This window comes from Chaetodon trifascialis, chromosome 23, assembly GCF_039877785.1.
Source record: "Chaetodon trifascialis isolate fChaTrf1 chromosome 23, fChaTrf1.hap1, whole genome shotgun sequence".
Taxonomy (NCBI): Eukaryota; Metazoa; Chordata; class Actinopteri; order Chaetodontiformes; family Chaetodontidae; genus Chaetodon; species Chaetodon trifascialis.
Genome location: NC_092078.1, coordinates 15,132,414 through 15,157,758, shown reverse-complemented (window position 1 = coordinate 15,157,758; position 25,345 = coordinate 15,132,414). Strand labels below are relative to the sequence as shown.

Genomic DNA, 25,345 nt, shown 5'->3' with positions numbered 1-25,345 from the left:
CATGGACACGGAGAGAACAGGCATTTGATATCTGCTCGGTTAACTCAAGTTTTCATGCGAGATTTTGAGTGATCAAGCCGGTTATGTTATCCAGAATAGCTTGCACGAAAGAAGAATTTTGTAACTGGTAGTACTGGTATTGCTCCCACCAGAATCCTTGCAGTTACAGCAAATTTCATCGTTAATGCTAATACAGACATACTAGGCACACAGATGGATAGAGGGACAGAGACACAGGCAGATAATAGTGTTGTGGTACTTGCTTCATGGTCATGGTTGGGGGGGTGATGCTATGTCTGAATTTCTCTGCGTGTGTCGGTGAGAGTGTGATCATTTATCCTAAAGCAAGTACAGCATATGCTAATAAAACATCAGCTCCACAAATCTTGGACTATTTCCATGCCTAAGTTACCATACAGAAATATATAATAATAATATTGTGATATGACAGAAATTGCAGAGTCTGGTTGGCATGAAAATTTCTCCCTATAATTTAACAGCACTTAGTTCACATTAAAAATCACTTTGCTCTCAGGTTTTACGTTTTTTGTGTCGGGAGGAATTTCTTTAGTACAAGAGTTTGATACTACTGGCTGTTTTTTTCTTTTCTCCCAAACTTTCTGGGGATGTTTTTGCAGGCGCAAACAAACAAGTTGATGCACTCTTTGTGTTAATGCATTCACATCAGCCTTTTTTTGCATCCAAGGCCGTTTACATCGGCCATTATTAGGTCTGACAAGCCATTCATTCCAATTACAATTACCGCAAAAAATGTGGAGAAGTAAGCACGGCAAGTTTAAGTGAAATTGATTGTATCTCACTGCTAGTATCTGCAACTGCCAACTGATGACCTGGTGCAACCAGAGAGTCCAGTATTCAGAGAGCGTATTCTCTGTGCATGTACTTAGTGCTTTGCAGTGCTTGTGTGTGTATGAAAACATGAACACATGGTACGCACAGGCGCACACCAATTCACACACATGCATGCAGACATTCCGGTTCCCGGTGCTCTTTTGTTTTCCATTAGCTACGATTAAAGGTCTGTAAAGATGTGTTTGGTAATATGCTCAGAAAGGGTTTAAGTGCATTGTCACCTTTGATAAATTAGGGTGCATTCCATTTGTGTAGCCGTGTACATTATGTGCATACATACTGAGTGGAGTACTTTCCTCACTTGGTCATAAATAACAGCACAAATACAACGTCCTTGGTAATGCCTTAAAGAGAACATGAAACAAGCACATTTTGGCAATGGATGTGTTCTAATACATTAGAAAAAACACTGATTTAGAAATGTTGCTAAACCCATACACAAACGTATTTTCGAAGCTGCCAGTTTAGAGTTACATCATTGCAACAAGGTTGGTTGGTTCCACTGGCATGGTTGAACACACATTCGGTTGGAAGTGGAGGGAGATGAACTTGAAAAGCCTGTTGAGCCTCTGATAAGTCCAATTGCTTATGCATTCAAGGCGATTCGGCATGGGGACAGAGCAGTGGTCTGGGTAGAAGATGTCGTGTTGCTGGTGTTTTGGGGTGAAGAGTGGATCGACAACACTACCTTGTGACAGTGTGGCTGCTGTATGGTGACACCGAGCCAGTGTCACTCCTAATTATATTTATAAATTTCTTTGTTTTTTTTGGAGAGTGCATGAATAGCAAACCGTTCTGCACAGAAATGGATGAATGCATGCTCTTATACTAAATAACACGGGGCTTTGAGGGAAGATGAACCCGATCCAGTCTGTGTTGTCAGCTCCATCAAAACTTTTTTTCTCTCACAGGAAAATCATAGACTTGAACATGCCTACGTTGCATGCAATGTTGCCATAAAACATGATTTTCTATAAAAACACTGTAAATTAGCCTTTAATTGGATTGGTTTCTTTTACCTACCTCACAGCTTTCATATTTGACTTATGATTTTGTGTTTGCTTTCTGTCAAGTGGCTGCCGTGATACATTAATTTCCCTTTGGGATTAATAAAGTACTCTATCTATCCAGTACCATTTTGTCAATGTCTAGTTTCTCTTCTGGTCTTTCCTTATATTTTTTCTCTTTTTACCAGGTGCTGTAATAGTTACGAGGACCATTGTTTAGACATTGATTATCAATGGATAGTATTTAAAATGCAGCATATGTTCAGGCAAGAGCTTGACTAACATGCTGAAAAGCTGGTAAATTCATAAATGTATCCCCCCTTCTGCTGCTACTATTTGTTCAAATGGTTGATTTATTAGTGTTATGGACATTTTTTTCATGTCCAGTGGTGAGCATTGACCAGTCAAAAATATTTATTTTGTTGCGATCAAATTCTGGGGTGGTAAAAAACCAAAAGAAGTCAGGCAGTTTCCTGGACGGACGCTCAGATGGCCAACACACACAGATGGTTATGATTTAATTCAAAATTTTCCAATGCACATGTGTGATGCCTTTTTGGCAGTTGGGCCATGTGAAGGAATCTCACATGCTAAAAAACTTCATTGCATTAATCGCAAAAAGAAACAAGATGGTGAGGAAGATAACAGATCTGTGGATTATCTCATGTTTAAGTTAGGCGTGTCTGTTGTCTGTGTAAGTTTGAGAATGACCGACTGCTTTGGAGTCGCGTCTTTGGAGGTTTGCATCAGCTGTGATCACCTCCTCTGGCTGAAGAATCACATGATGTATGGTGTGGTATGACATGAGTTCATACTTTGAGGCCCAGGTGTTTGCAACGGTTGTGGTTCATTTTCAATTTCATGTCATTTTGTGTGCTATATTGTATAGCCAAGCTCCCAACAAATAAATCCTGTGCTGCTCAGCAGCAGTTTATGAAAATGGACTGCTTTGTCCTTGGCTTTAACCCTGTAAAACTCATTTTTTTACATCCAGGAGCAATACAATAGTGGACTCCCTTTTGTCTTCGTCTGTCCTGTGGCTCCATCTTTCACTGTCTCCACTTTTCACTATCTCTATCTTTCACTGTCTCTACCATTGTATCTGTTGAACTCAGCCAAGCCAACCAACCTTGTGACAGAATATAGTACTTCAACTTGGTGGCGCCATTGCTACGAAAGATATAACAGGACTTCTTTTTTGTCTTTTGTGAGGTTATATTTATCCTGTTTGTTATATAATTGATGCTTTGAGTGGAAAACCAGTGAATAATCTTAACTGGGTTGACTGCTTCATGTCCACTTTAAATGTGCACTGCTGTCTTTGATTTCATTATGATGTACATTAACCATCTAAATATATATTTTCATTTGGACTGTAATGCATTTTCTTGCCTTTGAGTGACCTTTGGATATGAAAGGGAGATATAAAGAAAAGGAAGCTTAGAAAGACAGAAAAAAACAGCACAAGCCTTGTTCAGCTCCAACCTGGAAACAATAAAAGGTCTGTTAAGGTGGGCAGCAATCAACAGGTGAAAGAAAGGGAGGTGAAACCTTCTCTCCTTGTGTGCTCCTTGTGTAGAGAGAAAAGATGGAAAGATGGACAGTCAATAAGCAGCAGAGATAGGGTGGGAGGCAGACAGAGGCACCACTCCGACTGCGGTGGCCCTGGATTACACGGGCAGTGTTTACCTGGCGCAGGTTGCGGGTGACGCGCACGTCATGCCAGGCGTTGTCGTTGAACTTGCCGTTGACGGGCTCCACCAGGGCCTCGAACGCCCCCGAGCCCAGGTTGATAACCAGCCAAACGGCGCCGCTCTTCAAGGAAAGGTTCACGTAGTCGGCCGACTTGCCCGTGTGCAGCATGAGGCCATTGCGTTGCAGCGTGCGGAAGGACAGTGTGATCTCGTCAGTGCTGCTCTGGATGGGCGTCAGCGACAGGTCATAGCAGAAGAACTCGTTGCCCTTGAAGGTGGCTACTGACTCTTCCTTACCTGGAGAAAAAAGGGTGAAAGACAGAGAAAGGTGAGTTAAAGGAAACACTATATGAAGGCAGGATTATTAAGGTTTTGCTGATAGAGGGTGAAATTGTTCCTTATGTTAAAAGCCAAAAAGCAATGAGCAATTGAGCATATACACAAATTACTCTGATGATTAGTAGGCCGCAGCTTGTTTGACTTAAGAATTAACTGATTAAAATGGCACTGGTGTTTCCCTTCCAAAGAAAACTAATTGTAAAGGAAACACTTCAAGTGCACATTCTCCTGAATGAGGATTATATTTTGCTTATTGCTGCTTCAGTCGGATGTTCATCTGCGCTCACCTTAAATCTCGGATGAACACATGTATGTAGAAGCCTAATTTTGTGATATCACAACTACACCCACAACAGTCATGAGGAAACCTGAAGCCTCCAGTTCTCAAACACTGAGCACTGACTTTTCCTTTAAGCAGGGAAACGCTTGTTGTCCAGCAGTTATTTATACAAATATACAACCAGTTACTTCAATAATGAAATCACTTATTTAATATACTTTAATAGAGGAAATATAAAGCCAGATTCTTGCTATTAAAAGGCAAAAATACCATGTCTGAGCAGATTAACATTTGACCAGTTTCACTTGACCAGCGCCAGTAACAGTAATGTAACACTTCACCTCTCTGTGCAAGGATCCTCATGGGTCGGATATTTTAGGAGGAAACCAATTAGCTGCGGTTATTGATTCCAGTGTTACAACATTGATTGTTGCTGCAGCTCTAATGCATGCAAGACGTGTTTTCATCATGGAGGCAAAAATAATATTTGTTTCATTTTACAAATAAGTCAACAACACATTAATTCAATACATGGAACACCTTCAGTGTAGAGTGATGCATGTCATGGAATAATATAGCAGTATGAGTGTGTCTGGTGCAAAATAAAATTACTTCCATCAGAGAAAAGCAAACAGCTGGGTCAGAATTGGACGAGAGGAGAGAAAACAACTGAGAAAATAACAGGAGAGGCACAAATGCCAAGACCAGGCAAAGTAGATTAAAGGAGCAACTCAGAAAAGCCAAACAGAACGGGAAGAAAATGTGTTGACAACTAATGCTAATGCCTGTCAGTCCGTCTGCAGCACATGGCCTCCATCCACTGCAGTGAGCCCCGTTCACACACTACCAGTCAAAACAGCCAGTACAATGGATACATGTCAACCTGCAGCCTACCAGCAGCAGGGGAGGACACCGTGTGCATCTGTCAGGAACTGAACAAACACCTGCAGCTGTCACAACAGAAAGTGCAACAGCACTCACAACAGTGAGACCTCAATCACACGAGTCAAAGTGTGGACACTGAAGCTGAGCAGGGCTTTAGCATTCAGCTAGCTCTCCATATTCTCTTCCCTGAATATTTTATTCATTCTTTCTACTCTTATATGCTTCTTTTTTGGATATCTTTCCCTCTGAATCTCACAACTTTTGCTACAGTAATGACCTAATTTCAATGTTAACTTAAATATTAATAAAGAACAGAAAGGCTGACCCCCAAACTGAACACCAGTGATCCTAAAATTCAAAATGAAAAAAACAAAAACAAAAAACAAAAAAACACACAATACTACAAATAACAGCAAGATCATACAACTCTTAAATAGCCCCTCCCTGCTATACAAATCAGCGGGTTTCCCTGACATGAACCATGATCTGAAGCGACACTCCACTTCCTGCGTTTGTCTGCCTTCCCTCACCTCTGTTTTCCCTGGGGAGGCCAGATTGAAGAATCAGCCTCAGGTAATGAGGTTTAGGGGTACAAAAGGATAGAGAGGGGGCAAACTCAAACCACCGAGAGGCCCCGGTATGGGTGGATCATCAAATCTAGTTTATCCTGAAGTTCCATTACAGCAAAATCGCTCCAAGACCTCAGTGCATTTCCCTGGAGAGGGAGGCTGGGGCTGGCCAGAGGGGGTGGTCCGCTGGCAGACAGATTGAAAGCCAAATCTCATGAGTGAGCGAGTTTGCCACAGGAGCAATCTTAGGTGGGAAGAGTAGAGTGGTGATGGATAGTAAGTGTCCATTTGATAGCTGCGTGCTTTGGACTGAGATATGACCACGGTCAGCTCAACATGTGGTAGCCTAAATAAGGCAAGGATGATTACAGCACATTATCACCAAGTTAAGGTATAACTGCTGCGTGGATGCCATATGAAAAAGAAAAAAAGCCATGGTGTGTTAAGTGACATACTAACTGTTATACTTCTGGAACATTAAAGGCGATGATAGAAGTCCCTCTGAGACAAACACAGCCACATAATATGGGTGCATGCACTCACATAAAAGAAAACATTTTCTGTGAGTGTGGGGGGGGGGACGAGGAGTGAATTGCATCCAGACAGAGACAGATACTTAAAAGCGCATTTTGGCTGAAATCGAAATTTAGAGCAATCTCAACTGAAGTGTGAATTGTCATCGAGGAAAGGCATCAAAGGAGGGAGAGGAAGAGATGGAGGGGAAAAATGACATGGAGGGAAAAAAAAACAAATCCCCCAAGAGCAGCCTCCTGGCAGCGCCTGCGTTGCTGATGTAGGAAGAACAAAAGCGTACCAAATGGACCACAGCAACCATTTTCAATTATGCATTAAGTTAGACCCCCCCCCTCCCAAAGTACGGGCTGTTAACGGTAAGCAACAAACAGCTTGTGATTGCTTCCATGAGCTCAGCGAGATGGAGTTACATGCAATGGAGAGACGCTGCAGACAAAAAAAATTTCTTTTGTTTATGACTGCTTAATGAATAGGAGGCTGAGAGCAGGAGATAAAGCTGGAGAGGATCAGGGAGTGACAGGAGAGGACAGGGGGTGGGGGGGCATATTTCAGTATGGTCACAATGTCAATGAGGCCCCTCAGTAAATTATTTGAAAATTAACACAATCATGATTTTTGTTCTTGACTTTAGAGCCAGAGCTAGCACAATGTACAAAATTTAACAGTGATCCATCTCATACTGCGAGGTGGACTAAGTGATTTTCTGGATCTCCTGCAAGCTGCAGGACGTCAGTGATCCTCCTCCGCTCTGCAGAGCACTGGAAAAACCCTCCTCCAAGTCTCCAAGGAGAGGCAAGATCACTTCAGCCTTGGCTTTCAAGACCCAAAAACTAATATAAAGAATGACGCCTTTCTTTCCTTCCCTGAGAACACTTGAGCTCCTTTGAATATGAGCTTGTCCTCATACATCTCTTTCTCCTCTTACATCTACAGTACATCTCTTTCTCATCCTCTCGCTCCCTTGGCAGCACTGTTGTGATTACATGCACACACACACTTCGAGTATACACTTTTCACTCAGATCAAAGCTCTCTCCATAAAGCCCGAGAGCCGACGCTGTAGCCAGAGGTAAGACAAGACACACAAGCACACAGCAGACTTAAGTGCTGTCAAGGTCTCAATTAACCTCACTGAAGGCCCTGACTACATTACAGAAATGACTCATTTGAAATTTAGCCACCCGTAATGGCATCTTTATTATTAATTAAATGTTGAGATCCTCTGGTATTTTATATATCACTGGGTTCAGTGGACAGACCTTTAGCACTGGACATTTTTAGGGATCAAAAATGATACTCCCTGTATCTATGCACAGCAATCTAACCAGCAATTCCTTCGTGACTAAGCAGATGCAATGAGCCTAGCTGCTGTTTATCAAGTGTCCACATATATCCACCCGGCTTCAGTCTGCCTCTCCTCGGCGTCAGATTCAGAGATTCAGTGGCTTTGAAACTGTAACGATGCAAGTACAAAACACAAAAAGGTAGATGCAGACGGTTGCTGGCTGTGATAGATGAGGGTTTACGCACCCATGCAGTGATAGTGTAAGCACTGCTCTTTCTGAAATATCTGGACATGAGCCCCAAACCCAGCTTCTTGAAGGGCTGCTCACTAGCTGACATCTGATTTCCCCAGAAATGAGAGACAGAGGGAAAAAAAAAGCATTTCAACATAGTAACTACAAACTCACCACCTTATTTTCAAGCACTCCTGATCCAACTTTATTTAGACTACATAAAAATGAATGAACTTTTTCTTTCTCCCCTCTGCCTTTAACTCTTCACAAAATGGATTCATAACGTCAACCTCCAATGCCGCTTCTAACACAATCATGCCACCAGCTATCACTAAGAACTTTGCTGCAGCATCGGGTCAAGCAGTGCGTCTTCTGCAATCCCTGGCCTTCATTGTCCAGCCCGAGTGGAATCAATGCCATTGAGTTTAACCATCACAAACACTCTCACACAAAGACACACATATAGTCCTGACAGTCCGACTGTAGCTTTGCTTGAGAGCCACAAACAAGCATGAGCATCAGAAGGTCTAAATAAGGATTCTATCTAGCTTCCCTGCAGCAGCAGTGTCATGAATTACGATCTATGGATATCTACAACAAGTGCCCCCACTCTGGAAAAACACATCACCACAAATGGTGATAAAATGTCACGAGAACACAAATACAATCTGTTTGTCAATGCTACCCCGAAAGTGCCATTTTAGGCTAGTCTTTGGTGGATATTACAGTAATAAAAGCGCAGTGCAGCATGTGTTATTAAATTGGATTCAGCTCAGACTGAGAGAGAGGGAGAGAGAGAGAGCAGGTTTAATAAGATGAGCTGCATGAATAGCTCCATCCAAACTTGTGTGGTGCATTAGTCAACGCATAATGAACCTTAACATACTGCTTTTTGGCCGAATGGATTACATATTGGGAGTAATTAGGTAGTTTTAGGGGAATTAGAAAAGAGAGAATGGAATAAGACAAGTGTGTGTGTGTGTGTGTGTGTGTGTGTGTGTGTGTGTGTGTGTGTGTGTGTGTGTGTGTGTGTGTGTGTGTATGCACGTGCGCGCGCGTGAAAACATCCATAATCTAGATGACCACATGCTGGCAAATCCACTCTTCACATCACATTACCTCGCTGTTCTTACACACACACATAAAAACACACCCACATGTGCATATACAGTCACCCTCTATTAGCTTCAGAAGAGTGCCATCCGCCCCGCAGAGAGAGCATCCGACAGCTTTGGAGAAACGATTCAACAGTGAGATGAGAGAGAGAGCAGTGGGAAATGTACAGGGCATATGAAAGCTTTGATGCTGCTTCATGAATCAAACGGGCCTGCTGGGTAAACAGACAGCGGCTAGTGTCCTGCGCTAGCTCCAAGGCACGAGCAAAAGCCTGTGAACTGCTGGAAAAAGGTTTGTTGCCGTATTAAATGTTTGGGCTGCATTAAAGAACTTGCACCCACACACATGCTTGAAAAAGAAGAAGAAGAAAAACAAAAAACATTTCATGTTAACTCACATATTTGCTGTCAAGCAGCTGCTTATTAGCATGTATATTAGTAGCTCAGTGGCTCTTTATTAGTCATTATGAATCACTTACTAATGCATTTTTCTTGGGGTCAGGGTTATTGAGGGTTAGGCTATTAAGATTGTAATTCATGTACAATTTCCTTACTATCAATAAGTAGTAATTAGGAGGTTATTGAGGAAAAATGTAGTTAATGTCTTAGTAGCTGTAGAAGATGGTTATACAGGCTTTACTTACTGATACAGGGCCAATATGGCACGAATACAGATTCTAATAAGGAAGTACTTACAGTGGTGTATATGTTTGTACCTTAATATGAAGCATTACCAAAAATAAATAAAAATAAAAATAAATAAATAATGCCATAAAAAGAATCACATTAGCAAACAGATACAGACGCATGAATACGCCAACTCAACTCCTCTGCAATGAGAGAGCTCTTGCGCACACACACAACATATCCCTCTTGGATACACAGCTGTTTTCATGAAGCATGCTGCAAACAAAAGGAGAGACATTAAGAGACCAAGAAATAAATAAAAAATAAAGAAAGAAAGAACCAAAGCTGGCAAGAAAGACGACAATGGCCAAGGGAAACCTGGGTAACACACTGAGACTGAAGAAGAGAGGACGAGGCAGTGCACATTTTGAAAAGTGGGGCGAGTTCCAGTGTCAGAGGGTGGCGGGGTGGGGTGCAGAGAAACTGCGGCGGGATGATTGATCGATTGCTCAGATCTCCATTCCCCCTCCGTGCTCTGTGTTTCACTCCTCATGGATTTTACCTTCTTTGTCTCCCTCACGCATAAATCTGAACTGTCAGCTGTCCTTAACAAAAGCATATGTGGTATTCTAAGCTCGAACAAAAGCCAATGATCTACCCACTTGGCAAGGACCAGTCTCTCAAAACCTGCTGTTTACTGGCACTGTGCTGGACTTGGCAGGGTTACCCCAAGATAGCAACACACTGTATGTCACCATCAAGGTATGCGTGTTTCATAATTACGCATAAAGTTACAAGATTATCTTTATTTTAAAATGTTTTAAGGTGTTTTCTTCCAACTGGTCAGCTTTTATTTTTGTCTCAGCTCTACCTTTGTGCAAAACCGTCATTAAATCCTTATGTACGGACTATTAAAACTCCACAAATGACTTAATAACAAAAAAATTCAGCCCAGAGATCCAGCAGACAGACTCACAGGGCTGTTCATCCTTTAAATGCTTACTGTGTTAACAGGACTTGCTCTTCAAATCAACTTACTCTTGACGTTTTTGCTCTGCACTGAGCCTCTTGTGCAGTTGTTAGTGGGCATTCTGACCAAAACTAACACAGCTTGACACAAACACAAAGCTTTGTATTGATGTTGGAGTGCTGCTGTAGGCATGAAATGTGATCTAGGAAGTCCAGTTTCAGTTATACACTCACACATTTTAAGGCCTGCCAAATGTGAATACACTGGGTTTATAGTGCAATGCTGATTGACCAAGGCAATGCGAGATGCCACACTGACGTACAGCAAATGCTGAGCTAGGTTCACATACAAATTCTGTTTTAATGTATAATTTGCACCACAATTCTCTATTTCATGTGACTCTGACTTGCCTGTTTTTCTCCCCATGTCCAGCCCTGACCTGGCCTGTGACACCATCTAGTTAGCTGTATTGGTAATTTGTGGATACATTATGGATTTCTGTCTCTAGTCTCCTGTAGAGCCATTGACATAAGGCTGAAAGAGGAGCATTGTTCCCACCTCCTCTCCACTCTCCTTTCTCCACAGCTGGTGATTACTGTATGGATCGATCCGTGGACTGATTGCAATGGTGTAATGAAGGAACTATAATTAGTTGTCTGCCCACCTCATTTGCTGGAGGCCAAAGTTCTTTGCTGCACTGACCATTCCTCCCCCACTCACATGTGGGAGGCATTTGTGGATCCACGGTGAATGTGCTATCACGCTATTCACAGTGTTTCTTTTATTCTGAGGGATGCTGCCAAATGAGCAGGCATGTCAATATCAAATGAGCTGTCTACAGTGAGTTAATGTGTGAAAACAAAAGCCATTCAAATCGTCTCAATTGCCTCCTGTTTTTATTTATTTTTAATTGATTTATTTATTTTTTGCCCTCAAATCTTCATACCTGAGTCTGAGTTTTCCAAAAGACAGAGCCTCACTTTTTCAGTATATGATACAGGTGGATAAAGAGCTCATTCAGAGCCACTATTGTTTAATTTTTTTAGAGAAAAGTTTTATCTAAATCAAGCTCAAGCATATACATGTACCCGATGCATTGCACTGTAGAATTTAGCGGTGCTTTGTGTATGTATTAGCCATTCTTGTCACCCACTTCACTTTATTAGTAAAAATTATGTCTACAGAGTGTCCATCGACTTTATGCTAACCCATGACTAAGTGTGCAGGTGAAGGACATGCATTTTAAGAGCCCTTGGCATAAAGACACTTGATTAGATTTTTTTTTTTTTTTTTTTTTTGTTCATCCACCTTTGACTGCAGCTGCAGGTCACATTTTAAGAGTTCACGGTTCATTTTAATTTAATCCCTCATACCATTGCTTTGATTGACAGCATTTGAAGGTCGCTGGAGGAGCATGCAGGTGGCAAAGAATAATAAAAAAAAAGAGAGTAAATCTTTCCATAGAGCTGGTAAGAACAGAGTCAAGTGTGATTTGCATACTGAATCTGTTCTTCACTGACTGGTACTGTAAGTTTGGTCACATAACCCTGATGTGACCCTGAAAACAAGGTGTGTGTCAAGTTGGGCTGCGTCAGCATCGTGTGTTACGGGGCAACGTGGCACTTACATTTGACCTTTTTGACTTCCTCACTCATTGTTAGGTCCATCTCGCGTCTCCATGAGATAGTTTCGTCTGTCGTCTGTTTCTCACACTCTAGTTCTTGAGGATAATTTGAGGTAGTAAAGGATACGATTTTCAGTTGTCCTTAATTGTCTGTCGCCTTGGAAACAATCCATTTTGTAACAGCAATATCAGACACCATGGCAGCAGCCTCGTGACTCCACTCTGCCGCTGTCTGTCTGTCTCTCTCTCTCTCTGATTTGCACTCTTTCTTCTACTTTCTCCTCGCTCATTTTTCCTCAGTCATTTCTTTTCTCTCCAACTGTGGGTGTCTGGCAGGTGACTATTATCACAGTGGAGGGCTGTTCATTCTCCAGGCTCAGCCAGGACACAAAGAAAATGTCAAGTAAACAAACCATAGGCTCATGCGCTCCTCAGTGACAGGCTCCTTAGCCAATGGGCAGCTGAGTGCAAGACAGACAAAGTACATAATAAGCCCTATTAGTTTGAACAAGAGCATTCCCTCCATTTGAGCAATGCGGTTCCCTTCTCTGCAACAATAATCATGTAATGTTGTATACTTTTACCGCAGCAACATGAGAGGAGCTACGTGACATGCAGAGGTATGGATCTGTTCTTCCTATGGCTCCAGTGAGCATTGGTTGGACTTGGCTCATTAACTCTATATTGAGCTGTGGTGAAAATGTTCCAGAGAAGACACGAAGCCATTTGCATATTTGCACAGACACTTTTATGAATAGCAATCACAAGAACATAGGAACATTTAATTGTATCAGAATCCGTAAAAATTATCTGAAGAATGATCCATTATGTGTGTGTGTGTGTGTATGTGTGTCTCAATCATTACATGAAAGCCAAAAAAGAAAAAGGGTGGTCTCTATATCAGCGGGGCGCGTAGTTACTGATGAGCTGTATATGACAGAACACAGACAAGACAATTATCATCTTTTTACTTCCCTCCAGTGAGGCCTTTAAAACTTCTGACACCACAGAGGCAATGTCTCAGTTCCTGGCGGTGTCATTTTATGCTACAGTTATTGAGTTACTTTTCTGAAAAGTAACTGAATTACTTAATTACTTAACTTAATTACAAATTACTTACATAAAAATACATAAAAAGCATATAAAAGGAATTAGTTATTAGGGAACTGGGAGAGGTAACGTGCATTACTTCTGAATGTCTGCTGGAGTTCTTGGATTAATGCACACATGTGGGACAAAACAACAAATCTTATCCATCATCGTACATGTTATAACTGGGACAGGAATGACTAGCGCGAACGACTAATCTTGTATTACTTTGGTTAGAGAGAAAATTATTTATTGGGAAAGAATTGTAGTAAGACAATGCTAATGATGACATGGTAAGACTGACAGCTTTGGAGGGAAAATAGAGAAGTCACCTATGTTTAGGTCAAATTTGAGGAAATGCCAATGTTGAGAGAGGTGATAACTAATCCAGCATGCTGGACCACTAATAAGCCATTCAGTCAGAGTTTTAATGAGCGAAACTTGTTGCTGAAGGCGTTTGACTTCTTGAACCAAGTACTGAAAAGCTGTGTAAGTGCCCACAGAGGAGCTGGAAAACACGGCAGTTTGCAAACAAGCAAAAAGTTTGGTGTGAGGCAAAGAAAGGGGATCTGGGACTGTGTATCTGACGACTGTTTTACTATTAAACAAATAAGGGTGACATGTCAAAACTACATTATAACAAATACCACAGGCCACTGGGAAGCCTTTTGACTAACAGACTTTTTTCTCCCCAACTGCTTGTACCACTCTGTGACTGAGTCCTAATGGAGGCTATGAGTAAAAAACAGAATTTGAATGAGTCAGTGACTGTAGGTGGAAATGAAATATAAATTGAATTTCGACAGCTGAACCAAACTGATAGAAAACTCTGTTAAACTGTCACACCTGATCTATATTTGCACTGCTATTTGAAGGTGACTGAAATGATCATATTGACAACAAACAGAACAACAAGGGTTTATATGGGATTTAATCTGCTGATGAATTGGGAACTCCTTTTCTGAATGCTAACTCTTCCCTCGGCTTGTCAGTGATGAATGTAACAACATGAATCAACCCATGTGGCGTGCAGCAACAAAGAAGGATTGAGCTGGTGAGATAACTGCCTCTCAATATTAGATTACAGAAGAGCAGACAGCATTTTTAGGGTTTGAAATCAAATGGCTAAGGGATGCACAATGCAACATATATGTCAAACACGCAGTGATTGAAATTGCTGCACAAGCACTCACGCAATACAGCTCTGCGATGTGTGTGAGACAGTCTAAACAGTGCTAAAACGCTCCTCTGGACAGAGACGAGTGTGGACGCAGTTTTTTTATTACTGCCTATAAATTGGCAGCCATGATACTATTTTGTGTATAATCTTAACTTTACAAAACGTTTAACCCCTGTACCCTGGTGCTATGTGCAAAGAAGCTTAAACGGTCGCGTGAAATTCATAGTAAATACAGAAGACAGAAAAAGCAGAGGTTCTGGGCAGGAAGTGGATGTTACTATGGGCATTTATATGAGAGTTTTTCAGGTCGTGTGGTTGTTGTAAGAGTCACATGCTCTGTGAAGAAGCCAGGGTAGAAATATGAGGTTAGTAGGGTGGCTAATGAATATGTGATAGGTAGGACAGGAGGATGCTTTTGAAAATAACAACCACTACCCAAAGCTGGGTTTGGTTTGGACTGACTCATTACTGAAAACGTATCTAACCAAATGCAACTGGAACACATTGATTGTTCTCACTGATTCACTCCATAGATCCAGGGTTATACGAATAAGACGTGAAAACTTAAAACACCAGTGACTGACTTGGTCAAACCCATCCACTCATCTGGTTGACGGGAGTTGGTTCTGAATTATTGAGTGTGTGTGTGTCTAGTGGGGAGAACTGTGCAGCAGTTTAATCTCTTTACCTCCACTGACCCTAGAGGGGAGATTCTTTCTTATAAAGGCATTAACTGGTATTACATAAAACCACAGAATTATCACAATTACAATCGAATTTTGGCAACTGCTGTAGCACCAAACAAGACTCTCTTGTACTGTTCTTTTTCTTCAGCACATCCTCCTGCGCTGCATCCTTTTCCAGCATTTTTCTGTAAGTATCTCTCTCACCTGCAACTTCATAACTTGACCAGATGATCAACTCTAACGATGCCAGCTCAGTGGAAAGTGTGCCACTCAGTTACTTCCCTACAGTAGATTTGGTTCAGGCACAGTGTGTTTGTTTCTATGAGGAGATACTGACTTGGCAAGTACAAAGCTCTTTCAGCTCAGCCTACAGCGAGGCTCAGCATTGTTAGACTGGAGTTATCACTCTGAAACGTTATCGGCCCAACGGGAGTTCTCCCGGCCACCGTGATTAACACTTTGCCTTCTCAGGCTTCATTGAAGGGAGATGACCTCATCCTATCCACATGAGCTGACTGGTTTCCCATTAAAATAAACATGATTTATTGACAAAAAAACATTGACAAAATAAGAAATCCAGTAATTTCTTGTCATCTCCACCAATAAACAACATTCAGCTTGTCCAACAGTGCCTCCACCAGTATGTTATGTAGGTTACTTCCTGTACAGGACCAAGATAAGAGACTCAAATTAATAAAATTCTGATCTGACCGACAGACTGAGTGATCATTTACACAAGTGGTCTGGAGTATTCATCTAGAATGGGTATAAAATGAAGACATTAGTGAAGAACTAAAGATCACTCATTTCCATAAATAAAAAGTTGTTTTTTTTGTACTTTGGAGCAAACCACTGTTACTTACTTAATGGTGAGGCCGTGTGTATACGCACTATGCTATACTGCAAATTCAGACTGTCAGCGGCTTAATGGATTTAAATGGAATATTGAACCAGAAGTCTTGTTTTCATTTGTACTACTGTTAAGGATTAATATTTCACACTCATGTAGCCTTGGTGATGTAAATGCAGATGGCACCCAAGCACAAGCACACACACACACAAAGAAACCCAGGAACTTGCATCACTGCTCGTGCACACATAAGCATACACAACATGCACAGCTCTTCTTAATCAACAAATGAGTTGTGTTGTTAGCTGACGCTACAGTGGCTATTGACAGTGAACTAGCAGTACGGGTGATGGGCTGTTTGTCTAATAACTAAGGCTGCATTTCAATTTCACAACTCACTGAACAGCCTGCTTAGCCACACAAGACTGATATGACACCAGGCTTAGCAAGAGACTCCATTTGTGAGCGGCTGTGCTGCTGCTGAGGATGATAATGGCAAAAAGTCACACATTAACCTCAAGGTCTGCACTTCAGCTGTTTGAGCCAACCTTGAAACAGGTTGAACGCGGATCGACTTTTGTTGAGATGAACACACGCTCACAAGCACACAGAAATACCGCCACCCCCCCAAAAAAAATCTACCCCCTGCTTGGTCCCATGAGGGCCCCATTATATTAGTGGAGCTTGAAAGTGACTTTCCCTTCATTCTCCTCCCTTTAGGCCTAGCCTGTGTGATACATGCAGACAGCACTCTATGTCTGGTCTAATTAAAGACTCTAATTCACTGCCTCCCTCTGCCCCTGCCTCTCCGTGTCTTCCTGCCTGTCTTCTGTGTCTTGGTGAGTTTGTTTTTCAATCCCACGCAGATTTCTGCAGTCATACTCGCCATCAACACTTCCCATGCATGGCTTTTGACTGAAAACAAATCTGTGAGCAAATACTGTAACATGTGGCATCACAGGGAATTTCAGTTCAGAAGATACCCATCAGGTGTTTGTATAGCATGCAGCATTCACATAGCGGCGTTCTCCCTGGAAATGTCTGCTGCAGGTTTCCATGCCTGCAATTGCTGGAGAGAATTCAGCATGTGGAGGAGCGGGGCCCTTTCTATCCCTTGCTCAGGTATTTTCTTTCTCACATGGCTGTTGCTGACATGGAAAACTCAATCACCATAGTTAGGTGGCACGGTGGAACAAGTGGTAACAAGTGGTAACACTGTCGCCTCACAGCTAGAAGGTCCTGGTTTGAATCCTGCTGTGGGCGCTGGTGGCGTGTCCTCCACCATGCCTTCAGAGCCTGCTGCTCAAGGAAAAAGGGGCCTTTCTGTGTGGAGTTTGCATGTTCTCCCCATGCTCACCTGGGGTATCCTCCATAAAAATACCCCCACTAAAAACATGCAAGAAGATCACCACCTGACCAATGGTGACGAAAGAGATTGGGTCCCCGGTCGCTGGTCGGATGGCAGCCCACCGCTCCTGGTCTGCCGCGGAGGAAGGCGACCAGGATAGGCTAAAGGCGGAGGACAAGTTTCACCAATTTGCATGGCGTGTGATTGCATGTATGTAATTGTGTGACAAATAAAGGGGATTGTCCCTCCAATTCTTCTTCTAAAAGAAAGACGACATCCAACTGATTTTTTTTTTCAACATCTGACATCTTTAAAGTATAGACACAGCTCCATTCTTGTACACTGCCAACATACGAACTCTAATACAGCAGTACTCTCCATGTCTCAGCACCCTCTTTCTCTGCATCACTGCACCCCCCTTCTCCTGCTCTTCCTCCCCTTTCTTTGCTTCTCCCCAGTGGTCATCATTTGCCTTGGATTTAAGGACACACATTCTCTGAAGGCAGTAAGTTAATTAGACATTGGGCCCTGTCGCTCCCTGACTATCTGTGGCTTAGAAGAGTACTGCAGCTTCACCAAAACCACACACACAGACACTTCATCTGTGCAGCAGTGTGGGCAGTCGCACAGCAAGCGTGTGTGGGTGTTTTATTGTCTGTGTGCTGCAGTGTGTATGCGTTTCCCCAGGCCTGTGGGTATTTAGATACATTGTTGAGTTTCGTTCTGAGTGTACAATCGGCAAACAGAAGACTTCTTCCCGCCCAAGCTCGCTTTGCACTGACAACAACGCCGCACGTCCTGCCTCTTCCCTTAATATGATGGCAGCCTCATCACAACCTTGTCAAATGTAGGAGACGTGACTCGGCTGTGACTCTTGTGTCAATGTCGCAACTCTTTACGCTGCAGACATCTGAAGTGTTCCCCGAGGCTCAGCCAGCTAACCTTGAATGAAGAATTAAAAAGATAAGGTACGTTTGGCACCGCAGGGTGTATTGTGACAACTCCAGCCATTCTTTTTTTGGACAATAGTGTAGTCATTTTTTTAAAATAAATTTTTAAAGAAATATATCACAGAAAAGAAGGGTTGTTTGTCACACTACCAAGGTAGGTAAGTAGGGCTGCAAAATATGGCAAAACAAAGCCTCACTTATTAGAAATGAACCATTTTTTTCTCAGTATATTATCATATGTATTAGTCCATTATTAGGTTCCTTGTGACACTGACTCAATCAATCACTGAGGTGTTTTACAATACATTTTTCATGTGTCCCACTGAATCCTTGTAACAGACATCAGGGTCAGACAGACCCCTGGAGAGAGATCGTAAGGCAAGTGTTATTACTGCCTGTGTGCAGTGACACTCCTGGGACGTGTGATACGGTCAAATCTTTTGATTATAAAATGCATATGACGACTACAGCTTGCTCTGAAATACAGAGGTTTGTCCGAGTATTAATCTGATAATGCTTAAACGTACTGTGGGGAGGATGGAAGAGGGAGAGCGAGAGAGAGAAAACACTTGTGGATGAGTGAGAGGGAGCATAAGAGTATGGAGAGAAGTGTAGACGTGATACAGAAACTTTCTCAGCCCAATGTTACTCTTAAGTGTATGAGCACTGCAGTCTGGATTCTCTCCTAACAGACAGTGACGGCTGACTCATGAACAGGTCCAATGTGGGTGGAATGCACATCGGTAGGTCCACATTATATCCGTCTTGTTTATGAAAGGGCTGTTTCATGTATTCACTAAGTTGCATTTTCTATACACTGTCATAATCTGGTCATGGGTCACCTGTCTTGGGGTCATCCTGGCACAGATTCTCCTTGAGGGAGAGCGGATCAGGGCTTGTAGGTAGACTAACAAATGTGTTGCCCAGCAAAAACAAATGCACATGTATCGAGGAAGTGGATTAGATGATTGGAATGATGAACATAACTTCTATATGATCACAATAAAATGTGATAAAACAGCCACGGAAAAGCCAATAAGTGTTTTTGCTGACCTCCAGTGGTTTAACTTTTGGATGCTAGCTGTTCTGGATAGGGCAATAAAAGCCCATTCTGGGCTGCTAATGAACGCTCGCCTCTTTATTTAAACATTTTGTGTATGAAGTATTGTTATAGGAGGACATTGACATGCGGTAAACACTTGTTTACATCTGGGGTTGCACAAAATGTGACATGGATGGGAGGTACAGTACTGTTATAAAAATCACAAGTGTATATAACTCAATGAGAGGGATCCAAACACTGCAGAGGAACAGGGAGGGAGGAGAGGAGGCAATGTCATAATGTGTGGTATCCCCCCCAATGAGGGAGGAGTACAAGAGCCTGACAGAGGAGGAGAGCAGTGTTAACTGGGAAAAAGAGGGATTTTTTAAAAATGAAAGCTGGAGTCCATACGGGAGTGGAAATGAGACACAGTGAGAGATGTACGTGCATAAGTGAAAAAGATGTTAACTTCCACCTCTTTTCCCTCACTCCCATCCAAAGTTCCCCCTAAAACCAAACTCTCAGCATCAATATTACAGAAGAGACATTTCCATCACTTCCCACCACCCCCACCACTCCTTCTTTCATCCCAAGCAACCCCTCCCCTCACCTCCTGTATCTCCCGTCATTCATATTTCATTAATATTTCAGTACTGAGAACCCCTATCTCGCTGGCTCTGCTTCGCTCTCTCCTCTGTGTTGCTTGCTCACACAGCGCAAAATGATCCAAAGGAGCTCTGACACCAATAATTAAAGAGTTATTGAAATTAGCATTGACTGGCCATCTTGTTGCTGCCGAGTGCCAGCAAAGATTCTCTCTTTGCTTTGATTGCCTAAGCTTTCTCTACATTCTATTAAACTCAGCTCTCGCGATTGACTCAGTCACACAGATAAACACACACACTCACCAAGCCTCAGCAGTGCTAACACGGTACTGGCACACGCTGCAAAATTTGAAATCACGCTGCCTGGATAATGAAAAATGGGGCTGCTTAACAATTAAAGATTAAAGGTAGGGGATATTATTTGTAGCGTTTACACAATATGCTGCTAAATTTCATCAAAAGAATATTTTCTCTGGCAACTTGTAATATAAGAATTATAAGTATGGGTGGAAATGCCAATTTTACATGAGCAGCCCATCAAAAATGAGGTGGTATAACATCTCTTCCCTGACCCCAATGCCCACCACTTGCTCTCTCTGGCATCCATTTTCCCTGCCAGCATCCCTCCATTTTTTCTTCTCCATATTCTCAAGGATTAACATTCTAATTTTCTGTCCCAATCTCTAAAACATGCCATCTTCACCCTCCCTTACCCTGTACACAACATTCGCTGTGTTTCGAATGCCGCCAAGCTGGTTACCTTTGCATCCCTGCAACCTCCCCTCTGCAGCCCTCACTTTGTCCCTCCCATCTTTCTCCCCACTGTCAAAGCCCATTCTCTCCCTCCTCCACCAGCTGCGTGGAGCAGAGGCCCACTGTGCCAAGTGCCATTTGATTAGCCTCTTTCTGGCAGCGACAGTAATTGTGCGGACATTTCCTCTCTTCCCTCTTTCTCTTCATCCATTTCTCTCTTTCTCAGCTGCGCTGTGGATGCATCATCATCCCCAAAATCATCATCCCTCGTGCTCAAAATCTCTTTCTACATTCTCTTCATCTTCCCTCCTCCTCTCTTGATGGTGGATCCCTACCATTTTCACCCATGACACTTTCTCTCCACCCACATCTCCCTTTCTCTTTGCCAGAAACACACACATGAATACTTCCATCTCTCGGGTAGTCTTGCATATATTTCCCTCCCTTCCATTCCCGTCCCCATTTATCTGCTCCTTTTTCTTCTTAGATGATCATACTATTCCATGAACATCCTGTCCACAAACTCACATCTTCTCATCAGTCGAGCTTAAAAGTGCCAATGCCATACGTTCCCCAGATATGAGGCAGTAAATGAATTCAGCACCTGATCACATTTAGCCCTGCATATACAACCAAATGAGCTGTGAGATGGGGAAATTTCAAAGGACATCAGGAGAACGGAGTGTACGAGACAGACTTGGGGATGAAAGAGTGAAGAAAGAGATGTGGAGGATCATAAAATGGGAGGAGGGGACAGTCATTGATGGGGGAAGCGTGCAAACAAATATTCTGAGGTACAAACAGTTCCCATGTTCCCATGTTTACCATGTTCCTCATGAAAGCTTGAGATCGATAGATAGATAAATAGATAATTTATCCTCAGGGGGAAATCTGCACGTCAATGCAGCAGTACACGAACGAATCGAAAACACTACTACTAACATAAAAAGTATACCCTTTTCAAGTGTGCAAACTAGGGCAGTAAAAATGGCCAAAAATGATGTAATTTTATGATCATAAAACACAATAGAAACAAAATAAAAGTCATTAAAACTTTCTTGGTTCATCACTAACTCTGGATTGGTTGAAACAAAATCTTGATTCATCGAATCAGGAGAGGAACGAGAGAGACTGCAGGCGTCAGAGAAGCAGAAGAGAAAGCCCGTAGAGCCATATTTTCATATCTAAGTCAGGAACTATTTTCAACAGACAATATGACCAGAGAGACCGGACAGATCCTCTTATTTGGTGACTCTTGCCTGTCATGCCGTGATTTCAGTGCATCCACCATGGTGGTGCTGCTTTTTTTCCCCACAATCAAATCATAATTTCCAGAAACAAATATCAAATATATATATATATATATATATATATATATATATAAAAATGTAGAAAATGTATTGACAGACCCAATGCAACTTGTAGTTAGTTGTGCAAAATGTATGTAATTTTAAGTTAAAAATATGTATTCCACCACTACAAGTTCAATGTCTTGGATAAAGACACATTCCTTCACAGTAATATATGCAGGGTTACACCATCTGTTATTAATGAGAAAGTCAGGCCCGCTGCTTTTCTTCACAGCGCTCACAGCTGTCCATACAGTCTCAAAGCTGGTGATGGTGGCACTGGAGTCCGGGATATCCCTGTGTAGCCAGGTCTCAGTGACACATCATGATACTGCTTGCAGACACTTTTCCGAGTGCACTATGATGGTTGTGCTGATAGTTAAACTGAAGAAAACTGACCCAGAACTAAAAGAAATTTGAATAATAAACAACAGCAGAAGATTGTATGCTGCTCTTGACGGGCTGCCACCTGGGACGGTGCCAGGAGCAAGACACTTTACAGTTTCTGTGTCTTCCTCTAGTCCTCAGCATGGTGCTGTGTTTTAAGTGGGGGTTTTTGTGTTCTTCACAACCAGTTGATGATAAGTCAGTGATCACACCATAGTAATTAATCTGCTGGCATCATAATCAACAGCACTAGCTTACATGTCTTGACAGTTTATTTGACAGGTTATAAGTTCATTTGGAAATGACAGGCTGTTTCTGATAAGGATCAAAGCTATGTGCACATGCGTATGTTTGGGGCATGACCATGTGATTGTGCCCCCCTCCCCTGTGATTTTTTTGACTAAAACTAGAATGGAAAGTCTAGATCTTTTTAGATGTCTCAGTTATTTCATTTCCTCCTTCATAAAAACACACACGCTGTGCTTGCAAATGTCAATCACAAACGCTCAACTACCATCTGACACTCAGTGGTCTTGACATGACTGACTGGGAGGGCAGCTTCAGGAACAAGTGATGACTGAGGGAAGCTTTGTTCATAAGCACTCCCTGTTATAGTCATCATTCTCTTACTTTGGCGCGCACGCGCGCACGCACGCGTGCACGCACACACACACACACAATGTCACCACTGCCCTGGGGGTGCCAAACTGTACTCTTGACATACTGACAAGGAAAAACTTAATCTCACTCTCTCACAGTAATATTCAACAGCAAAGCATGAGACCAAAATGATTTTAGCTCAAAAGTAATTGATTTGAAGCCTTTAGTACGTCATACACATCTATCAACAAGTATCTACACATATAAGATGTGATGGGAGGTATTCACTGTCACATTCATCTGTCACAGTCCTGCTCGTCTGCCATGATATGTGAAGATGTTTTTGAGAGGCACCACTTTTCTTTCTACTGTGGGAATCTGCGGCTGTGTACAGAAAAATGCGACGCATGCAGAGATCAGCTCATATACGCCAGCTGCACTTCTGCCACCTTGCCAGAATGATATGGTTTAAAGCCAGTTAAGTGGTAAAACTGTTGGAATAAATATTCATGTAAAACAAAAAGAAGAAATCTGTACAGAGGTGCCGCTGGAACGTGGTTTTACACCAAGTGTGGAAACATTTAGTGTCAAAGGGGAGGTAGTTGGAAACATGCAACACTAAAATCAAAAGCTAATCTATGGTATAAAGAACAAGTTTAACGTAACAATAAATTGATACTTTGATCACTTTTGGGAAATTCACATATTTTTCACATGTATTATATTACACAAATTGAGTCTGGACAATTCTGCGGGGTAGATGAGCATTATTACTGTGTGTCTGATTAGCATTCAATACCCTAACATCAGTGACACATCTGCAGTAACTACTCTTACACTGCGTACTGTTCATTTATAGCATCACTACCAACACTACTAAATATTACTAACTGACTTTAGTCCAAATATTTGAAAAAAACACAATACAAAAAAGGCTGACAATTAAAGAAATGTAGAAAATGTAATTAGCTACTTCCATTCCACTATTTGCCCTGTACCTTTCTCTGCCAAATCACCAGCACACCAACCAACCAATGAGCTGACCAAGTAACTGACTGGCAGAGCTGAACACCGCTGCCTGGCGAATACTCATGTGTCCACCCTGGCATGACCATGCTTCTGCCAACCATCGGAGAGAAAGGCTTTCAGATGCCCAACACAAATTGCCACCTGCCATCAGCTTCATTATCCTGTGTGCAGGCCTCCCTACGCACCACCAGCCAGATGCTGAACAAAGCCCACGATACTAATGCAGCAGCTACGCAACTCATTTGTATAGTGGTGCCTAATTATAACATATGCAAAAAGATTTTCACTACTAAGGAGTGGCACATAATGCAGTGCTATTTAAAACCCGGAGAGATACAGGGATACTGTTGAGCCTGGTCTGTTTTTGTGCATTTTCAACTTATAACTCAGGGCTCTTTATAATGGAGGTTGATGACATCTTTTACAGGAATAAGAGCTACACACTGGAAAATCCAACCTTATTTCAACCAGTGATTCCTGGTGTATGGATTCACAACTGCGCATGATGTTCAGTGCGGAGAGCATGCCAAGAAGGAAACACCTCTGATTCCAAACTTGCATGCCTACATAAAGTTTGGGCCATGCAGGATCCCTTCAGCTCTGGGAAAACACCAAATTGTAAAATGGTAGCCATTTAAGGAGGACACCCTATACATTTTTCAAAGGCGCCCAGGCCTCACCTTTTTTGTGTTCTCCAGTGACAACCGAAATAGAAATCAATGTGTCTGGGCCAGCGTTGGAGCCCGATGCGTTAATGTGGAATCGATAGCTAATGTCACAGTCATTTTTCCTCATCCACCAAGCAACAGAAGCCAAGAGGAAGGCGAGAGCTGGTCTGCACCACTGGGGAGTGACTGAGGGTCAGTGGGCTGAATGAAAAAAGGGGACTGCAGAGGGCATGCTGGGATCCCTCGGACACATATAAACCCCTCACTCCAGTGTTATACACTCCTCATGTTATGTCTTTTTTTTCCCCCACAGTATGATCTAAGGAGCTGCTTGGTTCCTATGACATAATCCCAGGGTGGTAGATTCTTGTTTTTAGTAGCAAGAAGAGCTATTCATTATCATATTAAGTTACTACTTAAGCAACACTTTATATTTCAGGTAAAGATCACATCCTTATCTATGAAACTAAATAAATCAAGACCAAATAAAAATATGATAATCAAGCAGTCGCCACAAATATGCACTCATGTCTCATACCAATCCAGTGATGATGCTGTTTGGGTCACAGTTGTGAAGAGACTGGAAAAAAGAAATTCCATCATAACAAAAAAGGGCTCCTGGAGGTCACACATCAGACACACAGTGAGGTCTGAAGTGATCATAAAAAGAATAAAGTCATCAACACAAATAAGTTGGCAAAATGTATGAAGCACAACACTAAAGGCAGCACAAGTGCACACGAAGGCATACATTCACAATCCCTCCAAGCCGCTGC

General features: G+C 42.2%; 1 protein-coding gene across 5 annotated transcripts in view; it reads right to left on the bottom strand.

Moving 5' to 3' along the window:
• Nucleotides 1-25,345, bottom strand: part of nrxn2b (neurexin 2b) — a 636,019-nt gene that overhangs the window by 351,048 nt on the left and 259,626 nt on the right. For all 5 annotated transcript variants that reach the window (XM_070993325.1, XM_070993329.1, XM_070993328.1 and 2 more), the window contains one exon: nucleotides 3,570-3,871. In XM_070993325.1, the coding sequence (XP_070849426.1) occupies nucleotides 3,570-3,871 (302 nt within the window). The remainder of the gene's footprint in view (nucleotides 1-3,569; nucleotides 3,872-25,345) is intronic.